Source organism: Martes martes (genome assembly GCF_963455335.1).
Source record: "Martes martes genome assembly, chromosome: 16".
In the NCBI taxonomy this organism is placed as follows: domain Eukaryota; kingdom Metazoa; phylum Chordata; class Mammalia; order Carnivora; family Mustelidae; genus Martes; species Martes martes.
In genome coordinates this window covers 48,417,334-48,432,035 of record NC_137904.1, presented here as the reverse complement: position 1 = coordinate 48,432,035, position 14,702 = coordinate 48,417,334, and the positions used below count along the sequence as shown (strand labels likewise).

The window sequence follows — 14,702 nt, the reverse complement described above, 5'->3', positions numbered from 1 at the left end:
AAAAAAAAAAAAAAAAAAAAAAAAAAAAAAAAAAAAAAGTTTCCCCTAATTCCTCTAGGACAGCAATTGTCGCCCCCCAGCTGCTGAGGACAGGCCCCAGGTCTCTTGTGCTCTGGGAGAAGGCACCTGCTGGAGGGACCCGTGTACTGCTCTGGGTTCCCAGCTGGCCGTTCTACTCCATTTTCCTTCCATCTCCAGGGAGGACTGGGGCTCGGGGGAGCCAGAGCCCCTGGACCCAGACCAATCCTACGGATGATTTCCCATTCATCCCGGGGCCCAGACTGTGGCTGCTCTCACAGGCCTGGAACTCCCACTCAGCCGGGGTCGGGGAGGGGGCGTGTCCCCCAGGCTGTCGGTGCCAGCGGCTTCTGGGGATACAGAGCGTGAGAAGGGGCCGGTCCCCTCCACAGGCAGGGCAGCTGGCGGCGCCTGGAGAGCATCTTCCAGCCGCTGGCCCTCCAGCTCAGACCGCCGTGGACTGCTTGATGCTGTGGAAGCTGACCCGGGTCGGGGAGGTGGGGATGGACATGGCGCGGGCCACGCGGGCGCGGATCGAGTGCTTGTCCTGCCACCGGCGCCACCTCTTCCGGATGGCGGAGCGGACCTGCGGGGGCGCGGAGCAGAGCACTTTGCGGGAGCCTGGGTCTCAGCACTCCCTTCCCTTCCCTAGGGCCCGCACCAGCAGCGCTACTGGGACAGTGCGCAGGTGCGCAGTGCGCCGGTGTGAGGCGCACAGAGGGCAGCGCAGGAGGCGGGGACATTCAACTCGTTAACATTCTCATTTGCATATTTGCATATTGCATGCGCAAGGATGATTTTCTCAAATGTTCTGAGAAGGGATGCCTTCTCCCCATCCACCTAAAGGCGTCAAATGGCCTTTGCCATGAAGAATTCCTCCCTTCAGCACGTATGCCTGCCCTGCCCAAGGGCTCAGCCCTTCCTGTTTTGAACCAGCCTTTTCATAGACTCATTGATGAGACTGAAACCCCGGCTTCTGACCGCCACCCCCTACCCCACCCCGTGCCAACTGCCTATGAGAACAAAGCAGTGGGCTTGCCACTATAGGAGCACGTGGGCAGGTCTCAGGGACCACCCTGGGGCTCCCAGCAGCCTCCCCATTAGGAACCTGGGGGCAGGGAGGAGAGAGTGTGGAGGGCGGGAGGAGGCTCCAGACAATCTCAGATCCCGACAGGCCCCCGCCATTCCGGGGCCCCAGTGTCCTTACCTCACTGTTGAGGAAACAGTAGAATACAGACACGAAGAAGCCCTGGGGTGGACCAAGAGGATGGGTCAAGGGACGGGGACAGGTGTGGCCCCACCTAGCCTCCGGGCCACCCCCTTCCTCTCCACAGCCTCCTGCCCATCCGGGCCCCTGCCTGGAAGAATCCCCACCCAAGGAGGGGGTGGGGGACAGCCAGAGCCAGAGTGAGGGGTGAGCGGTGATACCTGGAAGGATTCCAGGAAGGAGTTGAAGTAGATGAAGACGACCCGGGAGACCTCGTCCTCCCCGGGGTTCACGAAGAACAGCATGTACGTGATGCCCAGGAGGGGAAGGAGCACCAGAGTGGCCTTCACAGCCTTCCTGAGGTGGGGGGGGGGGTGGGGAGGCCCAGAGTCACAACCCACCCCAGGAGGGGGGAAGAGGGCTGGACCTGGGGGTGGAGTGCCAGGTCTCCAGTGTCTGAGACCAGGAGCTGGGGTTTTCAGGAGGGGCTGTCGGACCTGTGCAGGGAGACCTGGGTCCGAGGCTGGGATCTCTGGAGCCCCCACGGTCAGGGGAGGGAGGAGGGCCGGGTTACCTGTACTGAATGGTCTCAGACGTGGTGGACGCCCGGAGTTTGGTCATGAGAATGCGGACGATGTTGAAAAGGAAGATAAAATTGATCTGTAATTTGAGCACACAGTGGGATGGTATGGGCATGTGTGTGGACAAGATGCTGGAGGCAGGCGGGGTGGACAGGGCGGGGTCTCAGTGTCTCAAGTCTGGTCTGCATGGGGACCCTGTCAGTCCACGGTAGGCACTGCTTGTCCCCCTCTCCTGCCCACCCCCCTCCACCCAGGGTCTTACCAGCAGGACCAAGATCATGGGGCCCTGGTAGATGTAGTCAGTGTACACCCCCGGCCTTTTGCCAAACCAGCACCTAGAAAGTCACAGAGGGGAGGTAAGGGGGGAGGTCATCTGGGTCCAGTGCAGCAGCATGGGGAAGGGCAGTGCTTGGTCAGGACAGGACTAGGGCTGGATAGGGCTGGAAGTCAGGATCTGGGTGTCTCAATTCCAACCCTGGGAGAAGGTCAGGATCCCACCACAATACCTCAGTTATTCCATCTGGAAAATGGGCAGACAGCACCCTCTATTAGGAGATGAAAGCTGGAAGCAGGCAATGAGTCGGCCGGGGGGGGGGGCGGGTTGTGGAAATGACCACTGAGTGGGACAGGCAAGGGTTCAGCACACCACTGCTCCCCTGGGGCCCTGCTGGCGCTCTGGCACGAGCCCTCTCATGGTGCCTGTCATGCAGCGAGCCCCCAGCAGCCAGTGATCTCGGAAGCCCTTAAGTTGCAGCCCGAATGACCCCCAGGCAGAGATTCCACAGGTTTCGCCTGTTCAAGAGGCAGAACTGCTTTTCATTTTCTTCATTTTCCCTCCAGCAATCTCTTGGGGGATCTGGGGAGTGGGTGGAGGTGAGGCACAGGGGAAGTCCCACGTCCTTGTGCGGAGACGATGGCCCTCAAGGGATGCAGACCCACAATACCTAAATCTCGTGATGCTTCCATAAACCAGAAACTGAGATTTTTATGTGAAACCTCTTTGAAATGAATTCAAGGTTTCAAAAAGCACTATGTAGGCCAAATACAAGCTAGACCCCAGGTGGAATCCTTAACCCCAGGGTCGGTAAGTTAGTTCTTTCTGGGGTCTTACACCTGGATCCCTTCTGCTGCAGTGTCAGCACCTTACCACTAGATGGGGCTCCAGAGCCATTCAGACAGATTTTCTTAATCCAAGGGTCCTTTTTCCTCCAAAACACACTGGGCAGTTTTTTGAAACCTGTACTTCCTGCCTCCCCTGTACTTGCTTGCACACCTGCAGGCACAGGCACAGTTGCCCAGGGTTTACGATGCTCCTGTGCCAGGACCCAACATCCCCAGCATAACCCCAAGCCCCCAGTGGTGTCTGGCAGCTGGCCGCCTTCCCCTACCCTGTCAGCTGTGCCAAAGGCAGAGAGAGCCAGCCAGGTTGGAGTCAGGAAGCATCAGCCTGGTAAATATGAATATGAATATCATTTTCCAGGCTCCTTGCCGAGCTTAGTGAGGTTGTGGCGGCCCCCTCTCCTCTATGGGGGTGGGAAGGAATTGACATCGACAGTGGGTTCCTGGTATGAACCCACATTTTCTGCCTTTCTCTCAGTGATTCTCAGTCTTAGCAGCTAAAAATCCCTGTACCCAGGACACACTCCAGACCAATTACATCCCCTTCTTTGGAGGTCAAGCCTGGGCGTTGGTGCTTTATAAAGTTTCCTGGGTGATTCTAACGTGAGCCAAAGCTAAGAACCACTACAGCAGAAATCTAATTTTCAGGGGCAATTGGGAATCCCCGAGACCAAAGTCACCGCAGGACTTCAGAGCTGGGGGGACTCTATGAGATCATCAGAATTCATTTCTATTAAATCCATGGAGTCTTTTGTTAAACAAAGCTTAATATTCATAGAAAAAATTTCTATGGCCTTTACTATGTGCCAGACATTCTTCTGAAGGCTTTCTATTGTATGACTCCTGTCATCCCCACAGAAACCCTTTGCAGGAGCCAATTTTACTAGGATGCCCATTTCATAGATGAGGAAACTGAGGCACAGCACAGTAGCTAGCCCAAGGTCATAGAACTACTTAATGATGGGTGCATGGTTCAGAACCTGGGCCATGTGACTCCAGACACTGCCCATAAACCTTACGCTTTTTGTGAAATCCCAAGACAGATCAAGGAGCCTGGATCCGGCTGTTCAGCCAGCCCCACCTCGAGCACAGCACTGCTGGGACCCGCAGATGGAGTCTAGCCGCCAGCACCCTCCCCTACATGGATGAAGAAACCACAGCCTGCCAGGGAAGGTGATTTGGCCAAAGGTCCTTGGGGAGCATCAGGCGGAGCGGGGATGGGAGCCTGGACCTCGGGGCTCAGGGAAGGAGGGGACTTACTTCTCATTGTCATAGTACAGCTTCCCGATGGCCCAGGCCACGATGATGGGGAAAGGCACACCTGGGGAGAGACTGGCTGTCACAAGGCTCATCAGTGGGATCTGGGGGCACACAAGGCCTGGAGGAACCTCATGTGGTCCAGGGCCTTGAGGTGGGCAGGGGTTCCCCTGGGTAGAGCTCGTACTCACGCATCCAACTTGCTGCATGCCACCCCCAAGTAGGGGCACAGGTGTTCACCCCGACCCCCGCCCTGGACCTGGCCCTGGGCTCGCAGGCCCCCTTGACAGCTGGCCAGAGTGTGGGTGCTGGGGTGGGTAGCCCAGCCTGGGGGGAAGGGGAAAGGGAGAGAGGGGAGGGGGCCAGGCTCACCCCAGCCGATGCAGATGAACATCCACTTGCGCAGCCGGTCGGTGGAGTAGGTGAGCACGATGGCCGTGTGCAGGTAGCAGCCCTCCCCGAACATCCAGAAGAAGTTGGTCACGTGGAAGTAATTGTAGGCAGCGGTCACCAACCTGCACCAGCCCTACCACCCCCCACCCCCGCAAGCAGAGATGACACTTAGACGCGGGCGGGGGAGTGGCAGCAGCAGCACCCCACCCTGGGCCTGGGGCCTCCTCTCCATAGGATGCACCCCGCCCCCCAGGGAACCATCCAGCCTCAAGGCCTGCACCCCAGCCGTTTTCCACCAGACCCTTCCTCTGACCCTGGGGCTGCCCCTCTAGGACACACCACATTGCTCTGGTGGACCTCGGGGCTCATGGTGAGCTGGACCACAAACCACGTGGCGTTTCGCAGGATGAAGGCGGAGATCAAGTTCCAGTGGATGATGTTCCTCAGGCATCGGATGCTCCTGGGGGTGGGGGTGGGGGTGGGGGCAGCGGCAGAGTGGGTGATGTGAGCAAGGGAGGGGAGGGGGAGTGAGGGACAGGCCACTAGCATCCCTCCAGTCCAATGGGTGGATGGGGAAACTGAGGGCAGGGCTCACGGGATAAGTCACAGCGGGAGGTGGCAGCAGAGGCTCTCCCGATGCCCTTCCTACCAGAGCCCTCCCAGGGCCCTTCCTACCAGAGCCCCGCCCAGACCAAAGCTCTGATGTCAGGGCCTGCCACACAGCTGATGCTCTGGGAACTGGGGGCTTCTTGCTTGCTGGGATTGCCCCTCCTCCCACAGCGCCCCTCCTTTCCTATAGCTCCAGGGTCAGAGAATAAAAAGTTTCCAGCGGGATGCCTCCCTCCCAGCATGCGGGCCTGACGCTGAGCTCCGACTCCCACCCCTCTTCCTGGTGCGGCCGGCTGCAGCCTTGGCAGTAGTTCTGGGCCCAGCCAGGTTCGAACCCAAAGGGCTCCACCTTCCCGGCCTTCTAGATGGGTGCATCCTGGCACGGGCAGGGTGGCACAGGCGAGCCTGGGCTTCAGCTATCCCCTGTGCCCCTGGCAAGGACTGGGTTTGGGGGGGGTGCAGAAGTGGCCCTGCCTGAGGTTCCAAGGGACCTGGGACTTGTTTTTCTGTCACCCCCTCCCACTGAGGTGAGGGGACAGGGGTCCCCCCTTGCCAGCAGCCCCTCACCCAGAGCTGCCCCTTGCAACTTCCTTCTCTACCCAGCTCAAGGCCTGGGGCCAACGCTGAGTCTTTCTCACCTAAGCCGCAGAAAGAGGACAAAGGCCACCAGGAGGGCCACCAGCGAGATGCAGTGGCCCAGGTAGTTGATGATGACAGCCACATGGTAGTGCACCTTGCTCTTCTTCTGGGGTAGGAGAGAGGGACAGGGGTGAGACTCCCACACAGCTGCACCCCTGCACCCACGGGACATATGAGGACAGCCCCCTTGGGTGGCCGAGATGGAGTTGACCATACCAGGAGTTACTGCCCTGCCCGAGCCCCAGCTGTGTGTCAAGTGTGGCCTGGGAACAGGGCCGTCCAATGTGAGACTGTTGTCTGTGTGTCTGTCCCCGAATCCCACACTCTGCCCGCTGCTCCAAGCCGTTGGATGAGTGTTGGCTACCTCGGCTCTGCACACCACACAGGGGGCCCCACTCAGTGCCCGAGGCTCCCACACTCACATATCGGTCCTGCCCAGACACCAGGCGGCCATCCGAGGTCCCTCAGCCTGAACCACCTCTTCACCGGCACGGGCAGACTGGCAAGGCGCTGAGGCTACCACTGTGTCCCCCACCCCACAGTGGGGTCTGGTGGTCCCCAGTGCCCAGCTTTAGGCAGGCAGCAAACCCCCCTTCACCCTTTCCTAGGTCCCGAGAGGGCATGAAGGAAGGCAAAATGGTTGTTGAAAGCAGCTGGCTTTGCAAGGGCGGGGGGAGGCCCCCTGTTAGCACCTCCTCCCCTTATCCTTTCAGGGTCTGGAGCGGGGCCAGGCCACGAGGATGCACAGCCCCTGGCTAGTGGTGAGAAAAGGGCAAGTTCACGAAGGCTTTGTTCAAACTTTCAGGGACACCAAAGAGCGCGTGGCCCTCCACAGAAATTTCAGTCAGAATCCACAGACATCAGAGCTGGTCCTAAGGACGGAGTCCAGCCCCGCTCTTCTTCCAGATGAGGAAAACTGAGGCCCAAACTCTCTCACCCAAGCATGAAGGACGGACCTCCGCAGCGGGTCACCGAGCCGGCCTCTGAGAAGAGGCGGAGCCCTCCCTCCTCGCTGCTCTTCCTAGCGCCCACCACACCCCTTCTGAAGGCATGTCCTCACCGAGCAAGCTCTGAGGCCCAGAAGGCTCGGGAAACTCTGTTCTAAGGCGCTGATTTTCCTGGCAGAGGCTTTCAGGAACGTGGCAGGAAATCACATTAGCAACTCAGGCTCTGAAGGGTTGAGACCCACTGAGGTGTGCATGGAGGCAGGCAACAGAGAAAGGCAGACAGACAAGCAGGGGAGAGAGAGACAGAGAGAGAGACAGAGGGGAAGGGGGCAGACACTATCTATGGCCACCATGCTGATGGGAAGGGTCTCTGAGTGCCTGCCCGTAGAGGCCAAACCCGAAGGCTCTGGAAGATATGCACACCCGGTCTGTCTGGAGCTGGGACCTCATTTCCTTTCATTAAATTTTCTGCAAATCTATGCTGCGAGGCCCCCGGGTGGTAAGAGTTCTTGAAGAGCTGGAACAGCGAGACGCCCCAGCTCGTTTGCTGGCCTGGGTGGGCACGGCCAGCCGGGTGTGCAGGGAACTCCTTCACCACCGGGTGCCGTCAGCCCCTGCCGCCCCCCCACCCCCACCCCTGAGCCCGGGTAGTTAGGTTCCAGGTGGGACGAGCGGATCTATTAAGCACCTACTGCATGTCCGCACTTTTCTTTCTCATGACGGCCCTCAGAGACGGTCCTTCTGTCTCTGTTTTTCCAGCTGAAGAGGCTGCATAATTGGCCCAAGCTGCCTGGCCAGCAAGGGCAATCCAGGTCTGCACGGCTTCCTAGACCCCCTCCTCCCCTGCCTCCCTGCCCCCCACTGTGGCACATTTCTGGGAGACAAGCGGAGACTGAAAACAGAGCCGGCCCAGCGGCCCAGCACCCAGGATCCCCGAGGACTGCTATAGGGCGGGTGGGGGCGAATGAGGCATTTTCTCCATCCAGGCCGAAAGGGGAGAACTGGGCTGACCCATTCAGGGGGCTGCCTCTGTGTGCCTCCCTCGCCTGCCACATCAGCCTGGTGCAGTCTGAGAGACGGCAGACGGCAGACTGCCCGGGACACGGCAGGGCCACCCCAGGAGATGGCCAGCGACACTCAAGAGACAGCCGACACCCTTGGAGCTGGTCAGCAATAGCCTGAGATGGGGTCAATGGCAGCCAGAGAGAAGAGCCAGCAAGATCCTAGGAGCCACCCGGTGACACTCCAAGAGACCCTACGATGCCTGGCGAGACGGCCACTGTTAGCAGCAGAAGCAGCTGGGACAGCTGGAGGACACATGGACACAGCCAATCCCTGGGAACCTGACCTGCACTGTTCCTGTTTGGCGTGGAGACCAGCTAGTGCCGTGAGGAAGGGGTCACAGGGCGGCCCTTGGGCAGAGCCATTCTGTTGCACTCTCAGTGACCAGGATCCAGTAAGGAATTAGTGCCCAGCCAACTTCGACCGGACTCTGCAGGACACACCTTGTCCCAAGTGGCGGCTGTGTCAGACCTATCCTGATGCCTTTGCAGGATGACTCTGAGTGCTCGCTACTGCCTCCCCCTGCTCCCACCAGGGCCATCCCACTCTGGGGCACCCTCTCACCAGCAGGTTTCCAGAGCTACTTCCTCACCCCACCCGTGGGCACTCCAGCAACTTCCTCCTCCAGGTGTGGTCCCCAGCATCACTCACCCGGGAGCTTACAGGAATCTGAAGCCCCGCCCCAGACCCTGAGTCTGAATCTTCATTTTAGCCAGAAGCCCAATGATTATTAAGCGTTTCAGAAGCTCTGCTCCAAGCAACACGCTGTGAGCAGCAAACCCCAGCCCAGAAGGCTACACCCCTGAAACCCTTTCATATGCATCAAGGTGTGTGCCCTCCCAGGATGTGTCTGGGCTCCCCAGCTCAGCAGGGTGTAGGGGAGGGAAGCAGAGCAGGTGTAAGTGTCAGGAGAGGTGGGGGTGAGTCTGGGCTTGGGTGGGGGGGGTGGGGGTGGGGGTGGGATAGATGTCACTGCAGTGAAAGGAGACAGTGTCTGGGGGGGCTGATATGGAGAGTGGGGGCCAGTGCAGGGTGGTACTGGGTGTGGGGAGGTCAGTGCCATTCCCGGGGTTGGGTCATTAACAAGTCAAGCTTCGCAGGTGGGGGCTTGTCCCCTGGTGGTGGTGGCTATAGGCAGTCTTCTCCCTGACCTGGCCTCTGGGCGCCCTCACGAATCCATTATCTGCGATCCCTTGGGGCACTGGTGCTTAATTAGGGCTTTGCCTGCCCTGAGCTGACAAACTGGCTGCTTCGTTAATTGGCTACTTTTCTCTTCCTCTTCTCAGTCGCTCCGGAGTCGGGAGCCTTGAGAGTGGGGAGGGGTCTGGCGAGGCTAGAGGCTGGCAGAAGGGAATGGCATTTTCAGTAATTAAATTAATTGATTACCCAGAGTGCCAGGCAAGTGGACTGGCAGGGGCTGCCCAGGAAAGGGGTGGGTGGCAGCCCCCACCAAGTTGGTAACCAGAGGAATACCAGAGAACACCGAGGTGCCGTGTTACCTGGTCTCATCCATGGCGCCCACCCCCACCCCCCAGGTGTACCAGACAACCTCCCCTGACCCCAAGTGAGGGGAGAGGCAGAGGGATGGCGGGTGGATGGAGCACCCTCCCCAGACCAAGACGCAAGCAGACGTGACCCTCTCTCTCCTGGAGGCAGACTCTGTCGCTCTGGGCCCTGTTACAGATGAGGAAGCTGGGCCTTGGTGAGGCTAAATTGCCCATGCAAGGGTCACACCGCACATGTGCTGGAACCAGAATCCAGCAAACCACCCATGTTCCGAGCCCGTGCTGTTAATGCTACTCTGCCAAAAAGGGGACTGCCGAGACGCTGGCGTCCCCCGTCCTCCTTCTTCCCATCACCCCGCTGGTAGAGAGAGGGCGACACCTCTGTCGTGGCAGAAGGAGTGGGAGCTTCAGGGTGGGGTCCCCCATCAGCCAACTAGGAGGATGGAACTTAAATTAGAGCAGGAGGGATTCGGGTGAACCGTGAACTTCCCCTGACATTCAGGGGGCTCCAATGCAGGGGAAAGGCGGGGAGCAGCTGTGGCTCTCAAGCTTTGCTCCTGTTATGGGAGGCGACAGACAACTGCTCCCCGGTGGTGGGTGGGGGTTGGGGGGGGGGGACGGTGATTTGTTTTAAGCCAGGAGGCTGGCGACCTGACCTGTAGTTGGAGACACATCATTGCCTCAGGTTCTGCAGTCCCCGCAGGTCAGAGTGGGGTGCAGTGGGGGGGGGTTGAAGACTTCTCGCCTTGGCCATGCCCCCCCCCCCGCCCCCGCCACCACCCTCTCCCTAAGGGCGTGACCTGTGGCCTAAAAGTTGTCTGCGGCACTGCCCTCGCTTTCTGCCCATGAGCCGCATCTCCTGTGTGCCGGGTAAGGAGTTCCTCACCCGGCTGAGCGGTCTTCTTGTCCACCCCTGCCCCAGACCTTCTGGCCCAACTATGTTTCCTGACCCTGCTTGCTTCCCCCAGTCCCTCCCAGGGGTGGGGATGCCTCAGGTGCAACCCTAGGACTTCCCAGGCTGGCTCACTGTGTGGGTGCTTAGCCCCCTGCTCAGGTCTGGGGGGGGGCGGGCCAACCCACCATGGCCTGTGGGGGACCATGAAGCCGGCCTGTGAGTGGAGATGCCGGCAAACCTCTCTCGGGCATCCTTAGGAACTCACCCTCCCAAAACAGCCCACCAAAGCACGTGCCATTCTTCCAGGCTAAACTGTGCCCTGTGCCTGCAGCTTCAGGAAGGAGACAGCAGAGTCCCGATGGCTCAGTGACAAGAAGCCAGACAGCCTGGGGAAGGGGGTCACCAAAGCACCCAGGGCCGGGTGGGGTGCAAGGGGAGGAAAGCTGTTCCTCCTCCATCAGCTTGACTTCGCACAGAGCACCTGGTGGGGGGCAGAGGTGAGCCTGGACCCCAAGGCCTGGGTTCCAAGCTCTGACTCGTTCTGGCTGTGTAACCCTGTGGGAACCATTCCCCCTTTCCGGGCCTCAGTCTCCCCACCTGCAAGGTGAATGGGTTGCACTCGGTCGGAGTTTTTCACTTCCCCCCTCATCAGAAGGTCCCCTGGGGCTCTTGTTATAAAACAGATTCTGGGGCGCCTGGGTGGCTCAGTGGTTAAAGCCTCTGCCTTCAGCTCAGGTCAAGATCTCAGGGTCCTGGGATCGAGCCCCGCAGCCCTGCATCGGGCTCTCTGCTCAGCAGGGAGCCCGCTTCCCCCTCTGCCTACTTGTGATTTCTGTCTGTCAAATAAATACATAAAAATCTTAAAAAAAAAAAAAAACCCAGACTCCCAGGTCCTCCTTGCAGAGTTTGACTCAAGGGCATTGGAGATAGTCCTGGGGCCTGTATTTGAACAAGCACTCTGGGTGATTCTTCGTACCAGGCAGGTTAAGAGGGGACAGAGGGTCTCCAAGGTCCTTCCCAGTTTAGATCTGGAATTCTCAGGACAGTGTGGATCTGCCCCCTTCCTCCAAGACCCAGATGCGTGGAGCCCTCAGGCAGCTTGGGGTGTCCTCCCGTCTCTCCTCTGCCTTCTGCTCACTCATTTCTCCAGCTCCACGACCCTCTCCTTCCTCAGCACCCACCTAAAGGGCGTGTGGAGATGGAGGGGAGGGGGCACAGGGGACGGGGGCAGCTGCAACGCTAGATATACTCGGGCCCCTGCCAAACGCCACCCTTAAGAGAGTATTCATTGCGGCACCATTGGTAATAACCAGACTGAGAATAAAGATTGGTTAAATAAATGATGGCACGTCTGCCCAATGTGGTATTATGAAAATGTAAAAAACAATGAAGATGTTCTTTAGGTACCGATCTGGAACCATCTCCAAGACGGATGATCATATGCAGAAAGCAAGGTGTCAGACAGTGTGGAGAACACGGAACATTTGGATAAAAAGAAAAAAGAACATCTATATATGTAACTACTCTTCTAGGCAGACAAGGTGTTTGGAAGAGTACCCAGGAAGCTGGCCTCGCCCCTGGGGAGGGAATCCAGGGGTCGGCGCAGGGCGGGAAGGACCCTTCTCTGTGTTCCCATTTGTACCTTTTGAATTTTGTATTATGGGTAAGCACCACCTTCTCAAAAACATTTAAATATTTCAAAGGCTCTCCCAGGGCTTTTTCCCTCTGCTCCCCGCCCCCCACCCAGCTGCCGTCTTGGAGTCTGACACAGCGCCCCCTGGCGGGACCCGGACTACTGCGCACGTGGGTGGTGTGTGGGGACCAAATTCCGTTCCAGGGAATGCAGTGGAAGGAGGGAAGGAGCAAGGACCCAGGTGATCTGTGTCAGAGCCAGCTGCTGCCCTCTTGGCTCAAACTCCCTTGGGGATGGCTGCTCGCAGCCATGATGCCGGGCGCCTGTGCAGCGGACCCAGACCTGAGCTGGGGCCTGACCCACCATCTACACCGGCAGCCTCACCTCCCCACTGAGGATCTCCTGGCACTCGGAGTAGTTCACGCGGGCGGCCCAGCTGCCATTGGCCAGGCACTCCCTGTAGCCGTTGTCTGGAAGAAGGAGAGAGAGTCAGAGTCACCCATGGGCTCCTCTCCCAAAGAGCAACCCAGGCATCCGTCTGTCCATCAGTCCGTCCATCTACCCATCCATCTGGGCGAACACAGGGGCCTGCTTGCTGGGTGGGGGACACTGGGGTTGAAGCTGAGGAGAGGGTCTTCCCTACTACCCCCATCTTCTTGCCTCTTTCTGCCCACTGGCCCCAGTAGGGCTGCCCATGGGCTGTGGCTCTGCCTCCCCAGTCTGCCATGATCGCATTCCTGGGACAGGCCAATGGGCAGGCTTGACTAGCTAGCTGGGGCTGTTTCCTTGCAAGGCCTTATGTGGCCGCAGATTACGTGGTGGGTGCCCTTCGGAGAAATGTCCCACCTTGGCTTCTCACATGGTAGCAAAAAGGATGGTGAGAGCTGATGGGTCAGTTCTCCCTCACGAGGCTGGGCACGCTTTTGGTGAAAGGGTACACAGTGACAGCTTGGGTGGCACACTGAAATGACGCTTTTCTACGGTTACTACCCATGGAGAGGTTTCCCATGGCGGGGGGGGGGCGGGTTCCTCACGTGGCAGTGTTTCCCATGGGGTGGGGCTCACAGGGCAGGTGGCATTTCTCTAACAGCAGGATTTACGTTGGAGGGTGACGTAGTGGGCGCATCCACGGTGGAGGTCTCTTAGGACAGAACAGGACAGGTGGCAAGAGTGGGCTGGGGGATGGCATGGGGGTGGGTCTCACGAGATTCACTACAACCAGCTCCCAGCCTAGCACAGGGTGTTTGGGGGAAAAAGACAGGAGGGCAGCCCAGGGAGGTGTGGGGACCCGTGCAGCCACCAGACTGGACTGGGGCCCGGAAACTGTCACCTTCTAAGGAGATGGGGAGGAGCCCTGCGATCTGAGTTTAGGCCTGGCTTCATGGCTCTTGATGGCTGGAGCTGTACAATGTCCTTCCACCCGCCCTCCTGCCTACACCCCTGGCAGGCACCCCTTCCCCAGTAGGGAACGGGCCAAGGAAGATCCAAATCTTTTCTCCTTTGAGGATGGAGGTCGCCCTCCCTTACCCTGTACCCTTAGGCATTGGTGGCTTTAAGTATGTTTCCTAGAATGAACTCTGGCCCCGAGTCCGGGCAGCACTGGCTAGAAGAGCAATCGATCTTGAACCAGTCCTGCTGCAGGCCCTTCCAAGGCTCACACTGACCCTCACGCCACCTCCCCACCCCAGGAGGGCTCCAGGACGGTTGGCAAAGCTGCCTGAGTCCCAGTCCCTGAGCCCAGAACCCAGCAGGGGCAGAGCACTGCATGGGAGACAGAGTGGGATGCCCTAGGCCCGGCTCAGGGCTGCTGGGCCACAAGAGTGACTTCAGCCAGCCAGCCTCCCGAGCCGCTTAGGCCCCTCTTGTCATCTGGAAAGGGAAGGGCTTGGGCAGCTGATCCCCCAGCGGGCACTCCAGCCCAGACCTGCCTCTTGGCTGGCAACAGCAGGACAAGAGGGAGATGATGGCGTGGTGGGTAGTGATGGGGAGATGCTCTTGCCTCCGGGAAAGAGGGAGCCATGGTCTGACCCCGAGGACCACAAGGCCGTGGCCTCTCTAACGTACTTCTGGCCGCACTGCTGAGAGACTGCTCAGGCCGCAGCGTGCCAGTGGGAACACGAGGCTAAATGCATTTTTAAAGTTCTGCTCAGCTTCCCTTCCCAGCAGAGTTGAGCCCTTGGGCAGAGTTGGCAAAGGAGCTGCTGATTCTCTCCTAATTGCTAAATGAGGGATAAGCTACCAGAGGGCCGAGGGCTCAGTGACTGGGATTTTAGGAAGGTCTGGGAGGAGGCAAGGAACCAGGGGAATCCAGTGTGTCTGCCGTGGACGGGACGTGCCTGGGACCCAAGGTGACTCTGGAATGTCTGCAAAGAAAGGGGCTTTGGGCAGAGATCTCGTTGGAAGAGGCATGGCCGGGGGTGGGGTAGGAAGAGGGGGATGGTCTTGCTTTAAGAGAGGCAGCACGAAGTAGGGTGAAGAGCATGGCCCTCAACTCAGGCATCCCGGGTTCAAATCCTGGCGCCATTCCTTCCTAACCGTGTGACCTTGGGCAAGTCACACAACCTCTCAGCTCCCTTATCCGCAAGATAAGAATAAGCTTCGCAACCTCTCCTGCCTCAGAGGCTGAGTGGGCATATTTAGTTCACATGTGCAGAGTGCTTGGAGCTCTGCCTGGCCTGCAGCGTGCTCTATTATTTTCATTATTATTGTCTTTGAACTCTTTCTTACATAACCTTATCTAAGATTCAGGACACATTACGTATCCCTATCAAAGGGGGTACTGGTAGAGGCTGCAGGAGATGCCCCCTTGGGTCAAGCTCCCTTTTCGTGTCCCCCAT

General features: G+C 58.7%; 1 protein-coding gene across 3 annotated transcripts in view; it reads right to left on the bottom strand.

Annotated features, from left to right (window-relative positions):
* Positions 1 to 463: 463 nt before the first annotated feature.
* The window catches only part of LOC308357331 (corticotropin-releasing factor receptor 1), a gene marked incomplete at both ends in the record, with an annotated part of 43,384 nt that continues 29,145 nt past the window's right edge, over positions 464 to 14,702 (bottom strand). For 2 of the 3 annotated variants that reach the window (XM_080826828.1, XM_080826830.1), the window contains 10 exons: positions 464 to 604; positions 1,226 to 1,267; positions 1,447 to 1,582; positions 1,800 to 1,885; positions 2,069 to 2,141; positions 4,186 to 4,246; positions 4,555 to 4,708; positions 4,915 to 5,035; positions 5,823 to 5,929; positions 12,250 to 12,335. In XM_080826828.1, coding sequence (XP_080682954.1) covers positions 464 to 604; positions 1,226 to 1,267; positions 1,447 to 1,582; positions 1,800 to 1,885; positions 2,069 to 2,141; positions 4,186 to 4,246; positions 4,555 to 4,708; positions 4,915 to 5,035; positions 5,823 to 5,929; positions 12,250 to 12,335 — 1,007 coding nt within the window. The remainder of the gene's footprint in view (positions 605 to 1,225; positions 1,268 to 1,446; positions 1,583 to 1,799; positions 1,886 to 2,068; positions 2,142 to 4,185; positions 4,247 to 4,554; positions 4,709 to 4,914; positions 5,036 to 5,822; positions 5,930 to 12,249; positions 12,336 to 14,702) is intronic. The other variant, XM_080826829.1, reaches the window with a different exon arrangement.